This window comes from Carassius carassius, chromosome 14 (assembly GCF_963082965.1).
Source record: "Carassius carassius chromosome 14, fCarCar2.1, whole genome shotgun sequence".
Classification (NCBI taxonomy): domain Eukaryota; kingdom Metazoa; phylum Chordata; class Actinopteri; order Cypriniformes; family Cyprinidae; genus Carassius; species Carassius carassius.
In genome coordinates this window covers 14,953,031-14,969,851 of record NC_081768.1, presented here as the reverse complement: position 1 = coordinate 14,969,851, position 16,821 = coordinate 14,953,031, and the positions used below count along the sequence as shown (strand labels likewise).

At 36.7% G+C, this 16,821-nt stretch overlaps 1 protein-coding gene across 3 annotated transcripts in view; it reads right to left on the bottom strand.

Annotated features, from left to right (window-relative positions):
* Nucleotides 1-313: 313 nt before the first annotated feature.
* Nucleotides 314-16,821, bottom strand: part of slka (STE20-like kinase a) — a 36,058-nt gene continuing 19,550 nt past the window's right edge. Inside the window, exons 13-19 of one of the 3 annotated variants that reach the window (XM_059566278.1) lie at nt 11,213-11,305; nt 8,609-8,738; nt 7,903-8,027; nt 7,628-7,816; nt 7,411-7,536; nt 7,152-7,265; nt 314-2,085 (exon numbers count right to left, since the gene is read on the bottom strand). In XM_059566278.1, the coding sequence (XP_059422261.1) occupies nt 1,939-2,085; nt 7,152-7,265; nt 7,411-7,536; nt 7,628-7,816; nt 7,903-8,027; nt 8,609-8,738; nt 11,213-11,305 (924 nt within the window). In that variant the 3' untranslated portion in view covers nt 314-1,938. Of the gene's footprint in view, nt 2,086-7,151; nt 7,266-7,410; nt 7,537-7,627; nt 7,817-7,902; nt 8,028-8,608; nt 8,739-10,422; nt 10,495-11,212; nt 11,306-16,821 lie in introns of all 3 variants that reach the window. The other 2 variants (XM_059566279.1, XM_059566280.1) reach the window with 2 other exon arrangements.

The window sequence follows — 16,821 nt, the reverse complement described above, 5'->3', positions numbered from 1 at the left end:
ATCTAATCTAATCTTATATCATGTTACAAAATGTTTTCATTTATGAATTATAAAAATGTAAGTTTGGATTGTGCACTATAAAGTCTATGTTCAAAAATGTGATAGTGACAGTTAAGGGGTTTTTAAGACATCAGTCTTAGTTTTCATTAGCTTACATTTAATATAGCACTTGAAATGTACTTTTTACCCAGTAGTGGACTACCTAATTGCCTTGGTTTTTTTTTTGTTGTATTGTATGAATCCTGCCTATGGTGATGTTTGGAATTTTTTTCTCTTTTTGGTACACTAACAAAAGGGTCTTAAACACTTGAGATTTTTTTTTTTTTAAATGTGCTTTAATGTGAGTTATTATTACAAGTAAAAAGCCACTGAATGTGTAACAAAGAATGGAGTATGATTTTACTCCTACCCAAACGGTTTCGATACTGAGCTACAAAAAAAAAACACACCAAACGAATCAAAGAAAATACAATGAGTTTTATTTACAGCATACCAATGGACACAAGCAATTAGATACTTAAACTGACCTAAAAATATGCATCAGATATTCCATCAAATTGCTGCAGGAGCTTAGGGTCAGCAGTGTTCTGTCTCTGAACAAGTATCCTGATGTTTAATGCACTCTTTGTGCAAAACTAACTTTTAGAACCAGCCTTTGTAAAATGCATCGTCTATTCAAAAAGTTCATGCCTCTGTTAAATTACAGCATTTTGGATTTATTTCAGCATGCAAAAAGTATATGAGCACAGCATGTCATATTATGGATAAGATACAGGTGTGTAATTTTTTTGCACAAAACGTGTTATCAAAAATAGAGCTTGAATCAGATGAAAAGTCCTCCGCAACAGTGAGAAACGTTCATCTCTTCCCACTGAAGCACTTCTGTGGACTGCAATGGACTAAACACTGCTCTACATTGATCAAAGAAGGGGACATTGTCCCCTTTAATAAAAAAAAAAACTAAACTGCAGATAAACCATCTAACATGTGCAAGTTCATACTGCCCTTATATATTGATGAAACAGGAAAAAGAACTAACAATAAAAAGTTAAATCCATAAATAACTTTCTAACACCATATATGAAACATTCAAGAAGGCAAAGACTGCCCTATTCTTCTTCAAAGATGTGATATTAACTTGCTTAAAAAAATAAACTCAGGTACTCTGGACCACAAAGTGACTTGTATACAAAGACATCATTGTATACAAATATTTGTTTCCTTCAAAATGCACAAAGAGATCACTACTGCATATGTTTTTGCTTTAAAGTGTGCAATGTCATCTTACGGGTTACATTCCTTGACTGCAAATATCTTTCACCATAAGTCAAACAGTAAAAGAAAAAGTTAAAAAGAGTAGTTTGTTTTAAAAGTATCTTTACGTGGACATTAAAAACAGAATAGGCCAGAGTATTCAACAAATACAACATATAACAGCTGCTGCTACAAGACCAAACAGTACTGAAGCTTCATTTGAACATTTAGAGAATTGAGTGTAACAGTGACTAGTGTCCACGTGTCCTGTTAAATATGACCTATCACTATTTAAGTGGTATATTTTTTGTTTGTGATGTTTTGTTTGTTATGGGCATCAGTGACCCTCATTAAGGCTTTCTCATGCATGTATTCCACAAAGACAAGATGATATTGCCTGAGTGTATTCACTGCTAATTTGTGCTAATGTCTCGAAGCACAAATTAACGTGACTAGAAGACAACATACAGAAAACTAAAGTGTTAATCTGTTGGATGCAATGTGGCAAAAAAGCATGTGCAGGTAATGCATGGGGTTTGTCCATCACTGTAAGATTCCAGCTTTCAGGTTTTCTGGAATTTCATATCAACCCTGTGACATCTTTTCTGATTTCATACCTTTAAAAGGCTAATGGGCTCTTGACTGGAACAGCTCTCCCTCACTTTAGATAAAGCTCAGTGAATATTAAGAGCTGGAGGAGTGCACACTGGGAATGGGGTAAAATTTAGAGACTCTGCTCTGGGCGGTTGGATTGAGGCATTCGGACTCTCCGCTCATCTTAAAGAAGACTTCCTGTTCCTGCATTTTACGTGTGAACTCTTCCTCCAGAGCCTAAGAGAGAACAGGAGAGAATTATAAAGTATGTGTATTTACAAAGATAAGTCCTACTCAAAATATGAGATGGCACTAGGAGTTGCACAACTACTGATTTCTGCGAGTCGAATTCTTATTTAAAAAATACTCGAGTTACTCGACTACTCGTTATTCATGCTACTGTAAATGAATAGACATGAAATAGTTCTTATCAATAAACACTTATTAATTAATTGCCTAATGCAACAATTGCATATAAAAAAAAAAAACTTATGACATTATATATTTACATTTTCATGTAACACCCAGTATTTGTATCTGTATTTGCATCTGTAAAAATCTCAAAATTATTCGTATCTGCATTCAGATAGAGCGTCATACAGTTAGTAGGCCTATGTCGTGTTAAAGTAAAATAATTATTTCTAAAAATTTCTAAAAATATATTTATCATGCAAGCAGAGAGATGTCATGACAAATGTTTAGTGATCATTTGAAGACTACTGAATCAATTCAATGCGCACATTTACATTACTCTTTAAGCGAGTCTTTTTGTGAACTTCCCTAAACAAATGTGCATGTGCCAGGCAAACCAGCAAAAGATAGAGATGCAAACATGTAGGTCAAGTAGAAAATGTATCTGAATCTAAGTTGATTATTAGCCTACTCTTTAGAGAGAACTGGTTTGTTTTTTTAAAAACAAGCACAACGCGGCTGTTTGATTGGTGAGCGTGCTGTGCTTGTTCCATTCATTCATTTCATATCGTAGCCTAAGGTTTAAATCATTGTGTTTTAAATATATATAAATAGAACATTTATGATGTATTATTATAGGTGATATTACTCTTGCCAAGCTCTGATTTCTGAGAGATGCACAGAGAGCAAACAGCAATGCTGTGTTTGATTTGCACTCTTTTCATTCATAAAGTTTGCATTCATTCACTTCACACTCAATTACGTGACTTTAGTGGTCTGTGTATAATATTGCACTGATCCCCTGACTCAACTGTTATCTAGCAAACACCAGACTGTGCCAGCCTCAGCCGAATATTCAGGCAGAATTATTCCTTGTTGGTTTTTGAAGACATTATCCGTGCCATTACAAATAAAGTATTCTGCTTCGGGAACACCCCTAATTATTACATTACATATTTTAATTTTACATGCAACATAAAGTCATAGAAAGGAACAGCTACAAAAAATATTGTAATCCTAAAATTCAAGTGTACTTCCAAACTCCGTGAGTAGTCGATTGTTTCCACAGCACCGACTAGTGGTTGAAGTAGACGATCACTCGACTAGTCTATGCACATTATCATTCCAGAGTAGAGTTCTTCACAGTGCACCCGAGACCCGTCGACCCAGGACCCGACCCGGGACCTGTACGGGTATTACCTCGGGTCCCGGGTCTGTTTAACATTGTGTGTAATACCCGTGCGATCGGAGTCATCGGACGCGGAGAACACCCAGCCGTGATCAAAGACTGCTTGTGTTTTTTGTAACTTGCAACTTGTAAAATTAGGAAAAGAAAATAGTGAGCCAAAAAAAAGTGATCTCTCTCTCTCTCTCTGCTTTTAGAATCAGAGCGCACAGACTCAGAGTTAATACAAGTGCACGCATGGTATTAATGCTTGCAGACTTGACACACTCATATTTAATATATTTCAAATCAGCAACACAATCTGAGGTGAACTGTCACATGAATGTTTTCTATGACGCTCAAATCGCGTTAAAGCATTTTAGGTAGATACAGTTAGCACGCATGTGCAGTCTCGAGCGCATTTCATGTTTCTATAGCAACCAGTGACGGACACTTCGACCGCCAAACCGCATTTTACATTTTCTCCCATTTTTATAATATTATAAATGAACCGTTTAATCTTAAAGTTTTAGTGGTCAGATTCAGACTCGATGCAGAGCAGAGAGCACTGATGATGCACTGATATCAGATGATAGCAAATAAATAACGTCAGCGGCCATGGCATTGCACGAGCGATCGTTATTATAGTTCAAAAGGGCAAACAGTTGAAGTTATTATGCGAATTAACTCGAGTCAGAATGTACATGTGCACAGTAGCATTTGTCATCAGTCACCGTGAAATCAAGTGGACTTTTGAAGCTGAAATAATGAGTGGATTCAGCTTGGACTTGGAATAACGAGAGGAATAACATGAATATATATATATATATATATATATATATATATATACTGTATATATATACACACACACACACACACCACTTTATTAGGTACACCTTGCTAGCACTGGGTTGGACCTTGGGCTGTGCGATATGTGGAAAATATCTAATTGCGATTTTTTTGACAAATATTGCTATTGGGATTTGCGATTTTAAATTTGCAAAGTCAAGCTTCAGCTCAATATTGTCAATAATGTGGAGCACATAACCTGCTAAAAATAAATTACAATTCCCATTACAACCCTGAAATCCTTTCAATTGTGTCTTGGGATGGGTTCGTATATATATATATATATATATAATTGACTAAAGAAATATGAGTATCATTAACCTGCTAAAAATAAATTACAATTCCCATTACAACCCTGAAATCCTTTCAATTGTGTCTTGGGATGGGTTCGTATATATATATATATATAATTGACTAAAGAAATAAGTTATTTATTTATACAAAAAATAAAATTTCCAGTGAAATTTAGTAACTAAGTTAATTCTATAAAATTAGTTATACCATTATAATCTTGATTGCTAAAAAAAAATAAAATAATTATATATATATATATATATATATATAAATTTTATTTTTTATATAAATAAAGAACTGTATTTCTTTAGTCAATTAATAAAGTATTATATGTTACATTGTATTTGGGATTTTAAGAACAAGTGGAAAATGTGCTGAATGTTTCATTACATTCAAGTGAAATCAGCAAGCAGTTAGACTGAATTAACATTAGTTTTAAACGCGGAGCCAGGCGCGAGCCTCATCCATACTGCCAGATGCTTTCTTTTTTTTTCTTTTTTTTTTATGGTGGGCGTTTACACAGTTGGTTAGAGCCTTGCTGATTGGGGAGAACGGAGGTGCCCTCACTCTATTGGTAAGTAAGACTCACTCAAGGCTGACAGTCATGCATATGCTCTGGAACAGCGTAATATCGCATCCACATCGCAGGCTTTTGCGAATAGAAAGATCACAACGTCTCAAATCGCGATTTCAATTCGATTTTGATAAATCGCACAGCCCTACCCTTTTGCCTTAATTCTTCGTGGCATAGATTCAACAAGGTGCTGGAAACATTCCTTAGAGATTTTGGTCCATATTGACATGATAGTATCACACAGTTGCTGCAGATTTGTCGGCTGCACATCCATGATGCAAATCTCTCGTTCCACCACATCCCAAAGGTGCTCTATTAGATTGAGATTGGGTGACTCTGGAGGCCATTTGAGTAAAGTGAACTCATTGTCATGTTCAAGAGACCAGTCTAAGATGATTTGAGCTTTGTGACGTGGAGCATTATCCCGCTGGAAGTAGCCATCAGAAGATGGTTAAACTGTAGTCATAAAGGGATGGACATGGTCAGCAACAATATTCAGGTAGGTTGTGGTGTTTAAAAGATGCTCAATTGGTACAAAGGGGCCCAAAGTATGCCAAGAAAATATCCCCCACACTATTACACCACCACCAGCAGCCTGAACCGTTGAGACAAGGCAGGATGGATTCATTCTTTCATGTTCTTTATGCCAAATTCTGACTCTACCATCTGAATGTCGCAGCATAAATCGAGACTCATCAGACCAGGCAGCATTTTTTCAATCGGTTATTGTGTATCTTGTTGAGCCTGTGCGAATTGTAGCCTATTTTCTATAGATATTTTCTCTTTTTCAGACCATTCTCTGTAAACCCTAGAGATGGTTGTGGGTGAAAATCAAAGTAGATCAGCAGTTTTTGAAATACTCAGACCAGGCCATCTTTCACCAACAACAATTCCATGTACAAAGTCACTTAAATCCCATTTCTTCTCCATTCTGGTGCTAGGTTTGAACTTCAGCAAGTCATCTTCACCACATCTAGATGCCTAAATGCATTGAGTTGCTGACTTGTGATTGGCTGATTAGCAATTTGTGTTACCAAGCAATTGAACAGGTGTACCTAATAAAGTGGCAGGTGATTGTATACGAGTGTGTATATATATATATATATATATATATATATAGATATATATATATATATATATATATTCTTTGACTGAAATAACCACTCGTTACAACCGAGGTATGCAGCAAAGCATTTGCGAAGCCACAACACGCACAACCTTGAGGCGGATGGGCTACAACAGCAGAAGACCCCACTGGGTACCACTCATCTCCACTACAAATAGGAAAAAGAGGCTACAATTTGCACGAGCTCACCAAAATTGGACAGTTGAAGACTGGAAAAATGTTGCCTGGTCTGATAGGTCTCGATTTCTGTTGAGACATTCAGATGGTAGAGTCAGAATTTGGCGTAAACAGAATGAGAACATGGATCCATCATGCCTTGTTACCACTGTGCAGGCTGGTGGTGGTGGTGTAATGGTGTGGGGAATATTTTCTTGGCACACTTTAGGTCCCTTAGTGCCAACTGGGCATCGTTTATATGCCACGGCCTACCTGAGCATTGTTTCTGACCATGTCCGTCCCTTTATGACCACCATGTACCCATCCTCTGATGGCTACTTCCAGCAGGATAATGCACCATGTCACAAAGCTTGAATCATTTCAAATTGGTTTCTTGAACATGACAATGAGTTCACTGTACTAAAATGGCCCCCACAGTCCCCAGATCTCAACCCAATAGTGCATCTTTGGGATGTGGTGGAATGGGAGCTTCGTGCCCTGGATGTGCATCCCACAAATCTCCATCAACTGCAAGATACTATCCTATCAATATGGGCCAACATTTCTAAAGAATGCTTTCAGCACCTTGTTGAATCAATGCCACGTAGAATTAAGGCAGTTCTGAAGGCGAAATGGGGTCAAACACAGTATTAGTATGGTTTTCCTAAGGTTTGATTTATATTTTAAACGTACTTGAAATGTGAATGAATGAAATGAAAACCGAATACCTTCTTCCTTGGACGAAGCTTCTCCCTCCAGTCTTTCAGTTCCTGACCGTGCTCCTCATCCAGCTCCTTCAGCTTTTGAGTCTCATGCTCAATCAGGAGGTGGCATTTCTCATTCTGATAGCAAAAAGACAACAAATCAGACGTCACAACCAAAGATAGAGGGCAGCATAATTTAATTTAAAAGTAAATGTCATTGAAAATGCAGGCCCTAAGGAAAGAGGTCGACAGTAAGATTGTATATATGTGTTATATACTTGACCTGCATCTGTTGTAGTTCTCTGATGTTGGAGTCACACTGCAGCTGCAGGTCTCTCATCTGGTTCTCATGCTTCTGATGCTGATGAAGTCTCTCAATCTTCTGTCTCTTGTCCTCCTGAGTGGCAAACTGCTCGAAATAAAGCAGAAAACACCCTCAGGTTTGAACACAAGTCTGATTCCTCTGATCTTTACCAAAACTTCCTGACAGAGGGTCTGACCTGTTTGATCTTCTCTCTGTCCTGCTCTGGTGTTCCCGTTCCAGTGATCCGCAGGCTCGTTTTAAACATTGCCATACGGGTCTTGGCTTCACTGCGCTGGATCTTGGGCAGTCGAGTTTTTTCCTGTGCCTGCCTGTTCTTCATCTCCTCTATCAGACGCTGGTTATAGCCCTGCATCTGCTCCTTCTCCTGACGACCCGTTGTGTGGGAATAAACAGTCAAAGAGTGGCTACAAAACATAACCATCTTTGAATAGAATGACAGTCAAGTCTCACCTGGTCATGCCTTTTGAGGAGCTGATGTCTTTGCATGAAGTATTGATCCTTCAGCTGCTGCTTCAGCAACTGGTGTTTCTCCTGCAGGTGGCGCTCCTCCAGCTCCCACATGGCTGCCTCTCGAGCTGCGGGGTTTGTGAGCAAAAGAAAAAGGAAATAGATTAAGTCTCAGCCATTAGAACCAGACCGTTCAACTCCATGCAGGTTTAGACATGTTTTGCAGACATGGAGTCATAAAGCTCATTACACATCATAGACGGCAAATCGCAACAAATCATTTTCACATGCACGTCTCATCAAATGAGATCTGGGCCGCACCTCAAGAGACATACGGCTGGTCTTTATAAGAACTGGAGAACTTTATAATTTGACCCCTGTCTAAAAATAACATGGAGTTTAGCACTATTCCAGGTAAAGAGAGCTTTACTGTCTGTAGAAGCAGGTAACATGTTTAGATTGTTGCCTTTGTGCTTGGAGTTTTAAGTGTGACCTAAAAAAAAAAATCTATCACCACATATGCGCAGCTAATTTATTAATAATGAACATAACCACAATTTAACACAAAAGGTCTACAGGACTTCCTCATAGCATCAAAAGGCAAAGTTTGAAGTGCAACTATTTAAGGACTTACTGCAGCCGCAAATGCTTTCCATTATTATTTATGTAAGAATATTTTTTAGTGGCCACCATTGATCGAGTGCCTGACCTCTCATGAGCTGCTGCTTGTGGTTGAGACAGTCTCTCTCAATAGTGGCGATCTCTAGTTTGTGCTGCTGAATGATCTTCTTTAGAGCTCCATCCAGCTCCTGTTGCTGCTTCTGGAGAAACTCTTGCTCCTAAGAGAGATGGGTGGAGAAAGAACAAGAGAGAGCAAGAAAGGAAGGAAGAGGAGGAATCGGGTATAGAAACAACAGGGATTAAAAATTAGTAACTGTACATGATCATGCTCCAAGGGGAAGCAGTCAAAGATCACTGATAACACTGCATTAAGAGGAAAGTCACACACTTAAACCATTTAACAAAGATAAAACATTTATAATTCATGATAAATGGATAAAGATTTGTGAAAGGAAGTAACTAGAGAAAAGATTAACAATACATATAAAGTCACAGTACAGCGTAACATAACCTTAAGGTAGGCCCAGGCTGAATTTTTATCATATTTTCTGTGCTGATTTGGGAATTATCAGGATGGAGTAAAACATGGTTAAATGTTACTACAACTTGCTGAAAGCTTAAGTGAACAAACAATTTAATGAACGCAAAAAGTCTCTTACACTCACCAAGGCTACATTTATTTGATCAAAAATACTGTGCAAACAGTACTATTGTGAAATATTAAAATGTAAAATAACATTTCTATTAATATATTTTTTAAAATGTAACTTATTCCTCTAATGGCAAAGCTACATTTCCAGCAGTTATTACTCCAGTCTTCAGTGTCACGTGATCCTTCAGAAATCATTCTAATATGCTGACTTGGTGCTGCTCATGAAACATTTCTTATTATATTCAAATGTTGAAGACAGTTGTTGCTTATTTTTCGTGGAAATCAATTCTTTGATCAATAGAAAGAAAAAAAAAAAAAAAAACAACGCATTGCTCTGTGTTTTGAAATGTATTCACTGTCACTTGATCAATTTAATACATACTTAACTGAATAAAAAGTATTACATTTCTTTAAAAAACTAACATTTTTACTGACCACAATCAATTGAGTGGTAGTGAACGTATTTGTATAGTTTTATAAATGTAATTCTAATTGTCAAACCTGAGCAGATTTCAGATCCATGTGGGCCTGCCTAAAGGACATGTATAATAACACTGAAATATGACTTAACCACAGCAATACTGTTAACATATACATCATTTATAAGCTGATACAATAATATTAAATCTACTAAATTAAATAATTAATCTTCATTATGCATTTCAAAAGTCATCCTGATCTTCGGCTCCTGCTTTAAACTTGGCCTTCAGTGGCACAGAGAAAAAAGCAGCACAGGTGACACACAGAAACTTGACTAGTGTTTCAGTAAAAGTATGAGAGAGTGAGCGGATAGAAGATATACTGAGACACTGCAGCAGCACAGGCGACAGCACTCCAAAACAACAGAGCACCTTCCTGCCCGCATGTGCCGTCCACATCACATTCAAACACTACTGCACTGTTACAAAGGGACGTGCTTCAGTGGAATCAGATCAGTTCTGCTAGACTCACTCAGCAAATATATACTGTAATTCAGTTGTGACAAAAGTGTTCGGATTCTAGACAGGCTCAAGTGAACTTCCAAAGAGATGAGCTGACAACTTGCATTTTTGTACTGGATTGTATATCATTTTATGGCCTATTTTGTCCTGTTTTATAGTTTGTTAGCTAATACTATTTTAATTACTAAACTATAAGTTAGCTAAGCTATTACAGCGGTAATGTGCATTTGTGTGTGCATCTGCTCTGTATCTTGTGTGACGGACGGGCACATGTGAGAGGGTTGAGTCACGAGGAGAGTGGAGACTTACATCCTGCATCTGAGCGTTGAACAGAGCACATGAGGACAACTGAAAAGACTGTATCATAACCTGGGCCACACCCTGTGGAGCAAAACACAGCCAACTCCACCACGTCAGGAACAGGGGACACACACCAGCACTCAAGCGTATCTCACACATCTCACAATATCATCTAGTCTTCTCATTGCATTGCAGTAATCTGTTAGTTTCCTGGGTCATGTGCAGTGAAATGAGTTCTTCCAGATGATGGACGGAGAGCTGGTTTAGCAGCTGGTGAGTCTGAAGGACCTCGATCAGTTAGTGCAGCTGTTTTCCTTGACATGCGTGATGAGATGCAGCAGTCATCGTTAGTCTGTTTTACTCCTCAAGATCAATGCAACATCCATCCTATGTGGCCAAAGTGTGAATACCCTCCCCCTTTTTTTAAACCTGTTTGGCTACTTTAGCTACCCACATTTTTAACAGGTGCGTAAAAATTAAGCTGTATGTTTCAGAGAATAGCACTGTATTCTTTTACACACCAGCAACTTATGATCTGGTGTTTTCAGTTTCACCATTTGCAGCAGATACTGCATCTGCTCTGAGTTTGGGCCTCTTATAAGATAGATAGGAAGTCGATGAGCCATCAGAACAGCCATCAGAAAGAACAGGACACAGTATCCATTAATGGCCATGAAAATTTATTTTTTAATAGGAAATCCATGGAATAACTTTGATTTTAGACAGTCTTATAGTTGAAGACCAGAGGAGCAGAAAACAGAAGTGAAAGTGTAAAAATAGTAGCTGGTTACTAAATTACCTCTTCATGTTGAACGACTGCTAGGTCTTCCTTTAAGCGTTTCATGAGCTCTTTTCTCAAGTGTTTAGGGGACATTCCGACCTCTTGTTTGACCTACAGTGTGAGCATGCAGACTGTTGGGAATGAAGGCTTGACTTGCATAGGGTCTGATTATGTAATTCATTAGTCGAAGACTGTCATGCAAAATATGCCAGGAAGGGTTAATTTACTACCATGACGAAAGGATTAGTATTTGAGAGATAATCATCCCCAAACCACTGATGATTTCTGACTGGGTTAGCATGATTCCAATAGTCCATGATCAGCCACTGCCGGTAAGAGATGTTCAGAAGGTGAAGAACAGTGAAAGCCCAATAACAACTGCTAAAATAAATCCCCTTTTTACCTCCACAGCCATCAGAATATAGATCCTTTCAAAGTAATCTCTAAAAGATGCACACTTCTATATTGCTGACATTTATCTTTTTGTGAAGGAAGCGGAACTGTTTTGTCAGCAGCAGGTCATTGTTTTCAGCAGATCAGCCTGAGAAGTCAAGCGTCAAAATGTCAAATTGTCAGGATGCAGAGTTATTTTGCTGGGGGAGACAAAATGGTTTAACTGACCCTAGATTGCCTTCGTTCTCAAAATGCCAGTCACTGTTTAACTGAAAACATTTACACTTACTTTAAGCGACAAAGTAATAAAGTATGTAGACCAACCCAGCATGATTAATCAGCTAAAATGATTTGCATTGGCTGACTGCCATGTCTAAATGTCAGATTAATAAAAGGGATCTTTTTTTCTTTTTCTTTTTTTTTTTTAGTAAATACATTTATTTGAATAAATATTACATAACATGACCATTATTTTTTTCATTCTAAAAGTAAATATATTATAGTTTCATATAAACTAACATTAAATTGTTTGGGGTCACTAAGACTTTTTTTATGTTTTAAAAAGATGTCTCTTATGCTCACATTTGTGATTAAAAGTGGGTGCATTTATTTGATCAGATTTTTTATTGAAATATGATCACAGTTTTAAATAACTATTTAATATTTTAACATATTTTACATACAATTTATTCCTGTGATGGGAAAACTGAATTTTCAGCAGTCATTACTCCAATTTTTAGTGTCACATGGTCCTTCAAAAATCATCCTAATTTAATATCATCATTTAATATCATATAAAACATTTAATATCATCATCAATGTTAAAACAGCTGCGCTGCTTAAAGTGTTTGTGAAAATAATGATACTTTTCAGGAATATTTGATGAGCCAAGTTAAAAAACACCATTTATTTGAAATAACCATCTGTCTTCACTGTCACTTTTGATTTAATGCATCCTTGCTTGAGCATAATTTGAATCATACTAACCCCCAAACTTTTAAATGGTACTGTATATATTACTTTATCTGCCGCTCTGCAACTGAGGTGTGCATCTTGAAATGAAGGTCAATTTTAACAGTATTTTTTAAATGAAAGGAAACTTAAATCTCTAGTACTTAAAGTCTATAAATACAGTGTGTTCCTATCAAGAGAAGAGGCCCTTCACCACAGCACTGATCTCCACTCATTACATCACACTCACACAGGCAACATAATTAGTGACATTTACAAAAGCATAATATCAAAAACAGTACATTTTAAATGGAACTTGCTCTCAATAAAAATAATAATGTCATCACTTGATAGGTAGAAATAATAAATATCAAGAAATATTTGAACAGTGTCATGAAAGGGAGACAGAGAGGGAGAGAAAACGAGACATTTTCTTATCTAAATCCATTAAGGCACTCTGTTCATGCATATGGCAGCATTAGAGAAGAGCAAGCTGTCTATTACAAGTACCAAAGAAAAACCAAAACCAAAAAGAAAAAGAAAGAAAATAAGAGAGACTCTAATAGTGCTAATTTACAGTTTGCCAAATGCTCTGAGCATGTATCATGCTTCCTGATAATGCAGAGACGACGAACATCTGTTTTATTATAATGTTAATGACTTTGACAGCAAATTCACCATGCACCACGTAAAAGCAAACAAGACCAGTCACAGATCCACACTAGACTCCCTATTATGAAGTCATGCATGCACTGAAATCCCTCCATTTGAAAACACCAGCAGGAGGAAGATGAGATGGAATGAAAATAGCCTTTATTTTCCTACTGAGCCATTGCTTAGCACCCAATTAACCTTTAAAGCAGTCCCTGCAGCCTCTATGAGGATGAAGATAATTGAATGTGAGAGCCAGAGTTTCGTAAAGCAAACATAACATGATAAGAAAAGAACTGCTTTGCATTTACAAGTCTGAATATGAAAGCAGGAGACACAGCTGAGATGTGTCTAAGAGGAGAGATGAAGAAATCAATTCCACTTGAAGCTGCATTGTGATTCAGAAGCAAAGCTGCCAATGTACAGTAGCGAAACGATAGTGTCTGATTGGCATTTGCATCCCCAGAAATCAAGAATGAAAAAAAAAGATGCTAAAAGCATACTAATTAGGGATGATCATGAGTAATCCATCAGTCAAGTACTCATTCTTCAAACTAGTTGTCTAGCAAATGCAACTTACAAATACATTGTCACCTTTGCCTGCTATACACTCTAATAAAATTTAAATATATATATTTAGTGCTGTCAAATGATAAATATGCACACATACAAACACATGCAGTATATATTTTGAAAATATTTACGTTTATACATTTATATTCTTATTTTATATATTATATATAAATATATTTAATTTGTAAACATAACATTTTTCTTAAATATATGCATGCACGTGTTTGTTTTTATTTATATATAATAAATATTCACAGTGTACACACATATTATGTAAACAAAAAACTTTTATTTTGGTCACGATTAATCGTTTGACAGCACTTATATATATGTAAATTCACGGTTCGGTTTGATACGGCACAGTGGTGTCATGGTTCGGTGTGTGTTTTCGTTACGGGGGTTGGGGGTGTAATTGCTTACGTCGCAATGTTGGAAATATTTCTGTTTTAAACCATAAAGGCGAGCCACTAGATATCCACAAGCAATGTTTAAACTTGTTTATGTTTAAACAATGTTTAAACATAACAAGAGTTATGCAGGTAACACATCTTAGTCAATTCTCTATGCAGAAAGTGAAAGTAAAAATGCAATGAAGGAGTAATGATGGAGCTTTCGGCATCTGACTAGGGCTGGGTGATATATCTAATGATATGATCATGTGCATCTAGTCAGTAAATCTGGTTCCGTGATTATTGTTAAATCACCATCACCTGCTTTCAAATGGAGCAGCACTTAATAGACAGAGCTGTAGTAGATCACTGACAAGCTATGCAATATTGCGTTCATTATCGAAGGTGATTCATCTTATATTCTCTCAGAGACAACGAGAGAAGACTCTACTTCAACATATGCTGATAACGGTATACAGCTAACTGTTTTTATTTATTTCCTTAACATTTCTCTTGTGGCCCGTACATAGTGAAAAAAAGACAAGAAATGTATTTCATGTTAAACAGGTTGTTTTTGAAAGTCTTGAAGTCTTGTTTTTGGTAGTGCTTGAAATAGGCTAAAGATTTTATTATTATTTATTATTCATAGATTTTATTAACTGATGACTGCAGAGTTAATATTTTAATTATAGGACTATAATTAATTGTATAAAGACCTTTTTTAAACATTTTATTTGAAGAGTAATTAGCCTAATCTTTTGTTATCCTCGCAGCGCATCAGTTATGCGGTAGGCTAATACTGCGGGGCAATTTAATTTTCATTGTAATTTATTATTAAAAGCAACTTCATAATAATAACAAGCCTAATAAAAATAAGAATGTAACAGGCCTACATTAATTGGAAATGCCAAATCCTTTTAAAGCTGAAGTAGGTAACTTTTGTAAAAATGTATTTGTGAAACCTGTCATTATGTCCTGACAGTAGAATATGAGACAGATAATCTGTGAAAAAAATCAAGCTCCTCTGGCTCCTCCCAGTGGTCCTATTGCCATTTGCAGAAATTCACCACTCCCGGTAAGAAACAACCAATCAGAGCTGCGGGGTCCATAACTTTTTTTGTGTTCAAGATTTACAAAATGTATATAATAAGCGAGTACACCATGAATCCATTTTCCAAACCTTGTTTTTAGCCTGTCCTGAATCACTAGGGTACATCTATAATAAGTGTTTATATTCGGACTATTTTAGATTGCTTCGGGGGTACTGCGGCGGAGTAACCCGGTACCTTTGTGATTCTTCATAGACATAAACAGTGAGAAGTAGCTCCGGCTACAATGTTCTTCCGCAAGACGCAAGCAGTTCTGTTTATTAACCGCTAGAGCGTCAAAAGTTACCGACTGCAGCTTTAATGGGCCTATTGCCAATAACTGTTGTTTTCATCATCATCTTTCAATGCACCCAAGCAAGGGGAGGTTATCACTGGGCAGACAGCATGATGTTATGTCGTTTGGACTACCTTGCTGAGAACATTATATTTCACACACTTATAGCTCTTTTAGTTTCCATATGTAATAGGATTATTCCACGAATTGTTCGGTTTGTTATGCGTACCGAATGGTTCAATACAAATGTGTGTATTGTTAAACCACCTATATATATATATATATATACATATATATATATATATATATATATATATATATATATATATATATATATATATATTAAAAAAATTAATTAATTAATTTTTTTAATCTAGATTAATCTCACTGTGATTTTAAAGTTAATCTAGATTAATCTAGATTAAAATGGCTGATTCGAATTCTGACGAAGGCATTCAGAATATGTGTGTTACCCAAATAAAATTGACAAACAGTAAGTCTTTGAGAAGGGGTTTATCAAGCTAGGTGGTGCATTAGAAAAGGGTCTCATCTCCTGTTTCCAAAATGCATCACAAAGTGTTTGAAAAAGCTGTAAACTAATTCCACATTGCACAAGGTGCAAACAACCTTACGCCTGTTTCACACATACTTCGTCTGCAGTGTGTATGCGTTGCCTATTTTTTTTTACGCACCCATGTTAACGGACTCCAGTTGCATTCCAGTAGCGGTGCATCTGCAGCAGTGCAGCGATCTTTACGTACCGAGTAGCGAACTGCAAACGCGTGCTGTGTGAAAGCACATCGAGTAACGCACACGGACTGCATACGCACTGCAGACGGAGTATGTGTGAAACAGGCGTGAGCAGGGCCGTAGCTGGGGTCAGCGGGGACCCAGTGAAGGTTATACCAGTGGGCCCTATTTGAAATTGTTTAATTGGTATGTTCGTTTATTTTTATTTATTTGTGCTATTTACACAATGTTTAAGTTTTTTTTCAAGTTTGTAGGTGTCAAGGTACAGAAACCAAATAATTAAATGTAAAATAGCACTGGATAGTCTTCAATGAAAAAATGAAATATACAATCAAACCTACATTTATTCAGACACGGTCAACATTTCTCACATTATTACAGTTTTGCTATATATATCAAAAATTATATCTGGTGTCTGAATAATTTTTGGTTTGACTGTTAAAACTACAAAGTAATTCAGTCAAGAGCAGTGAGTGACTTTCATTTTCATTTTCTTGGATTAACATTACAGCAGCTAGAAGCTAAATTAGGCGCGGT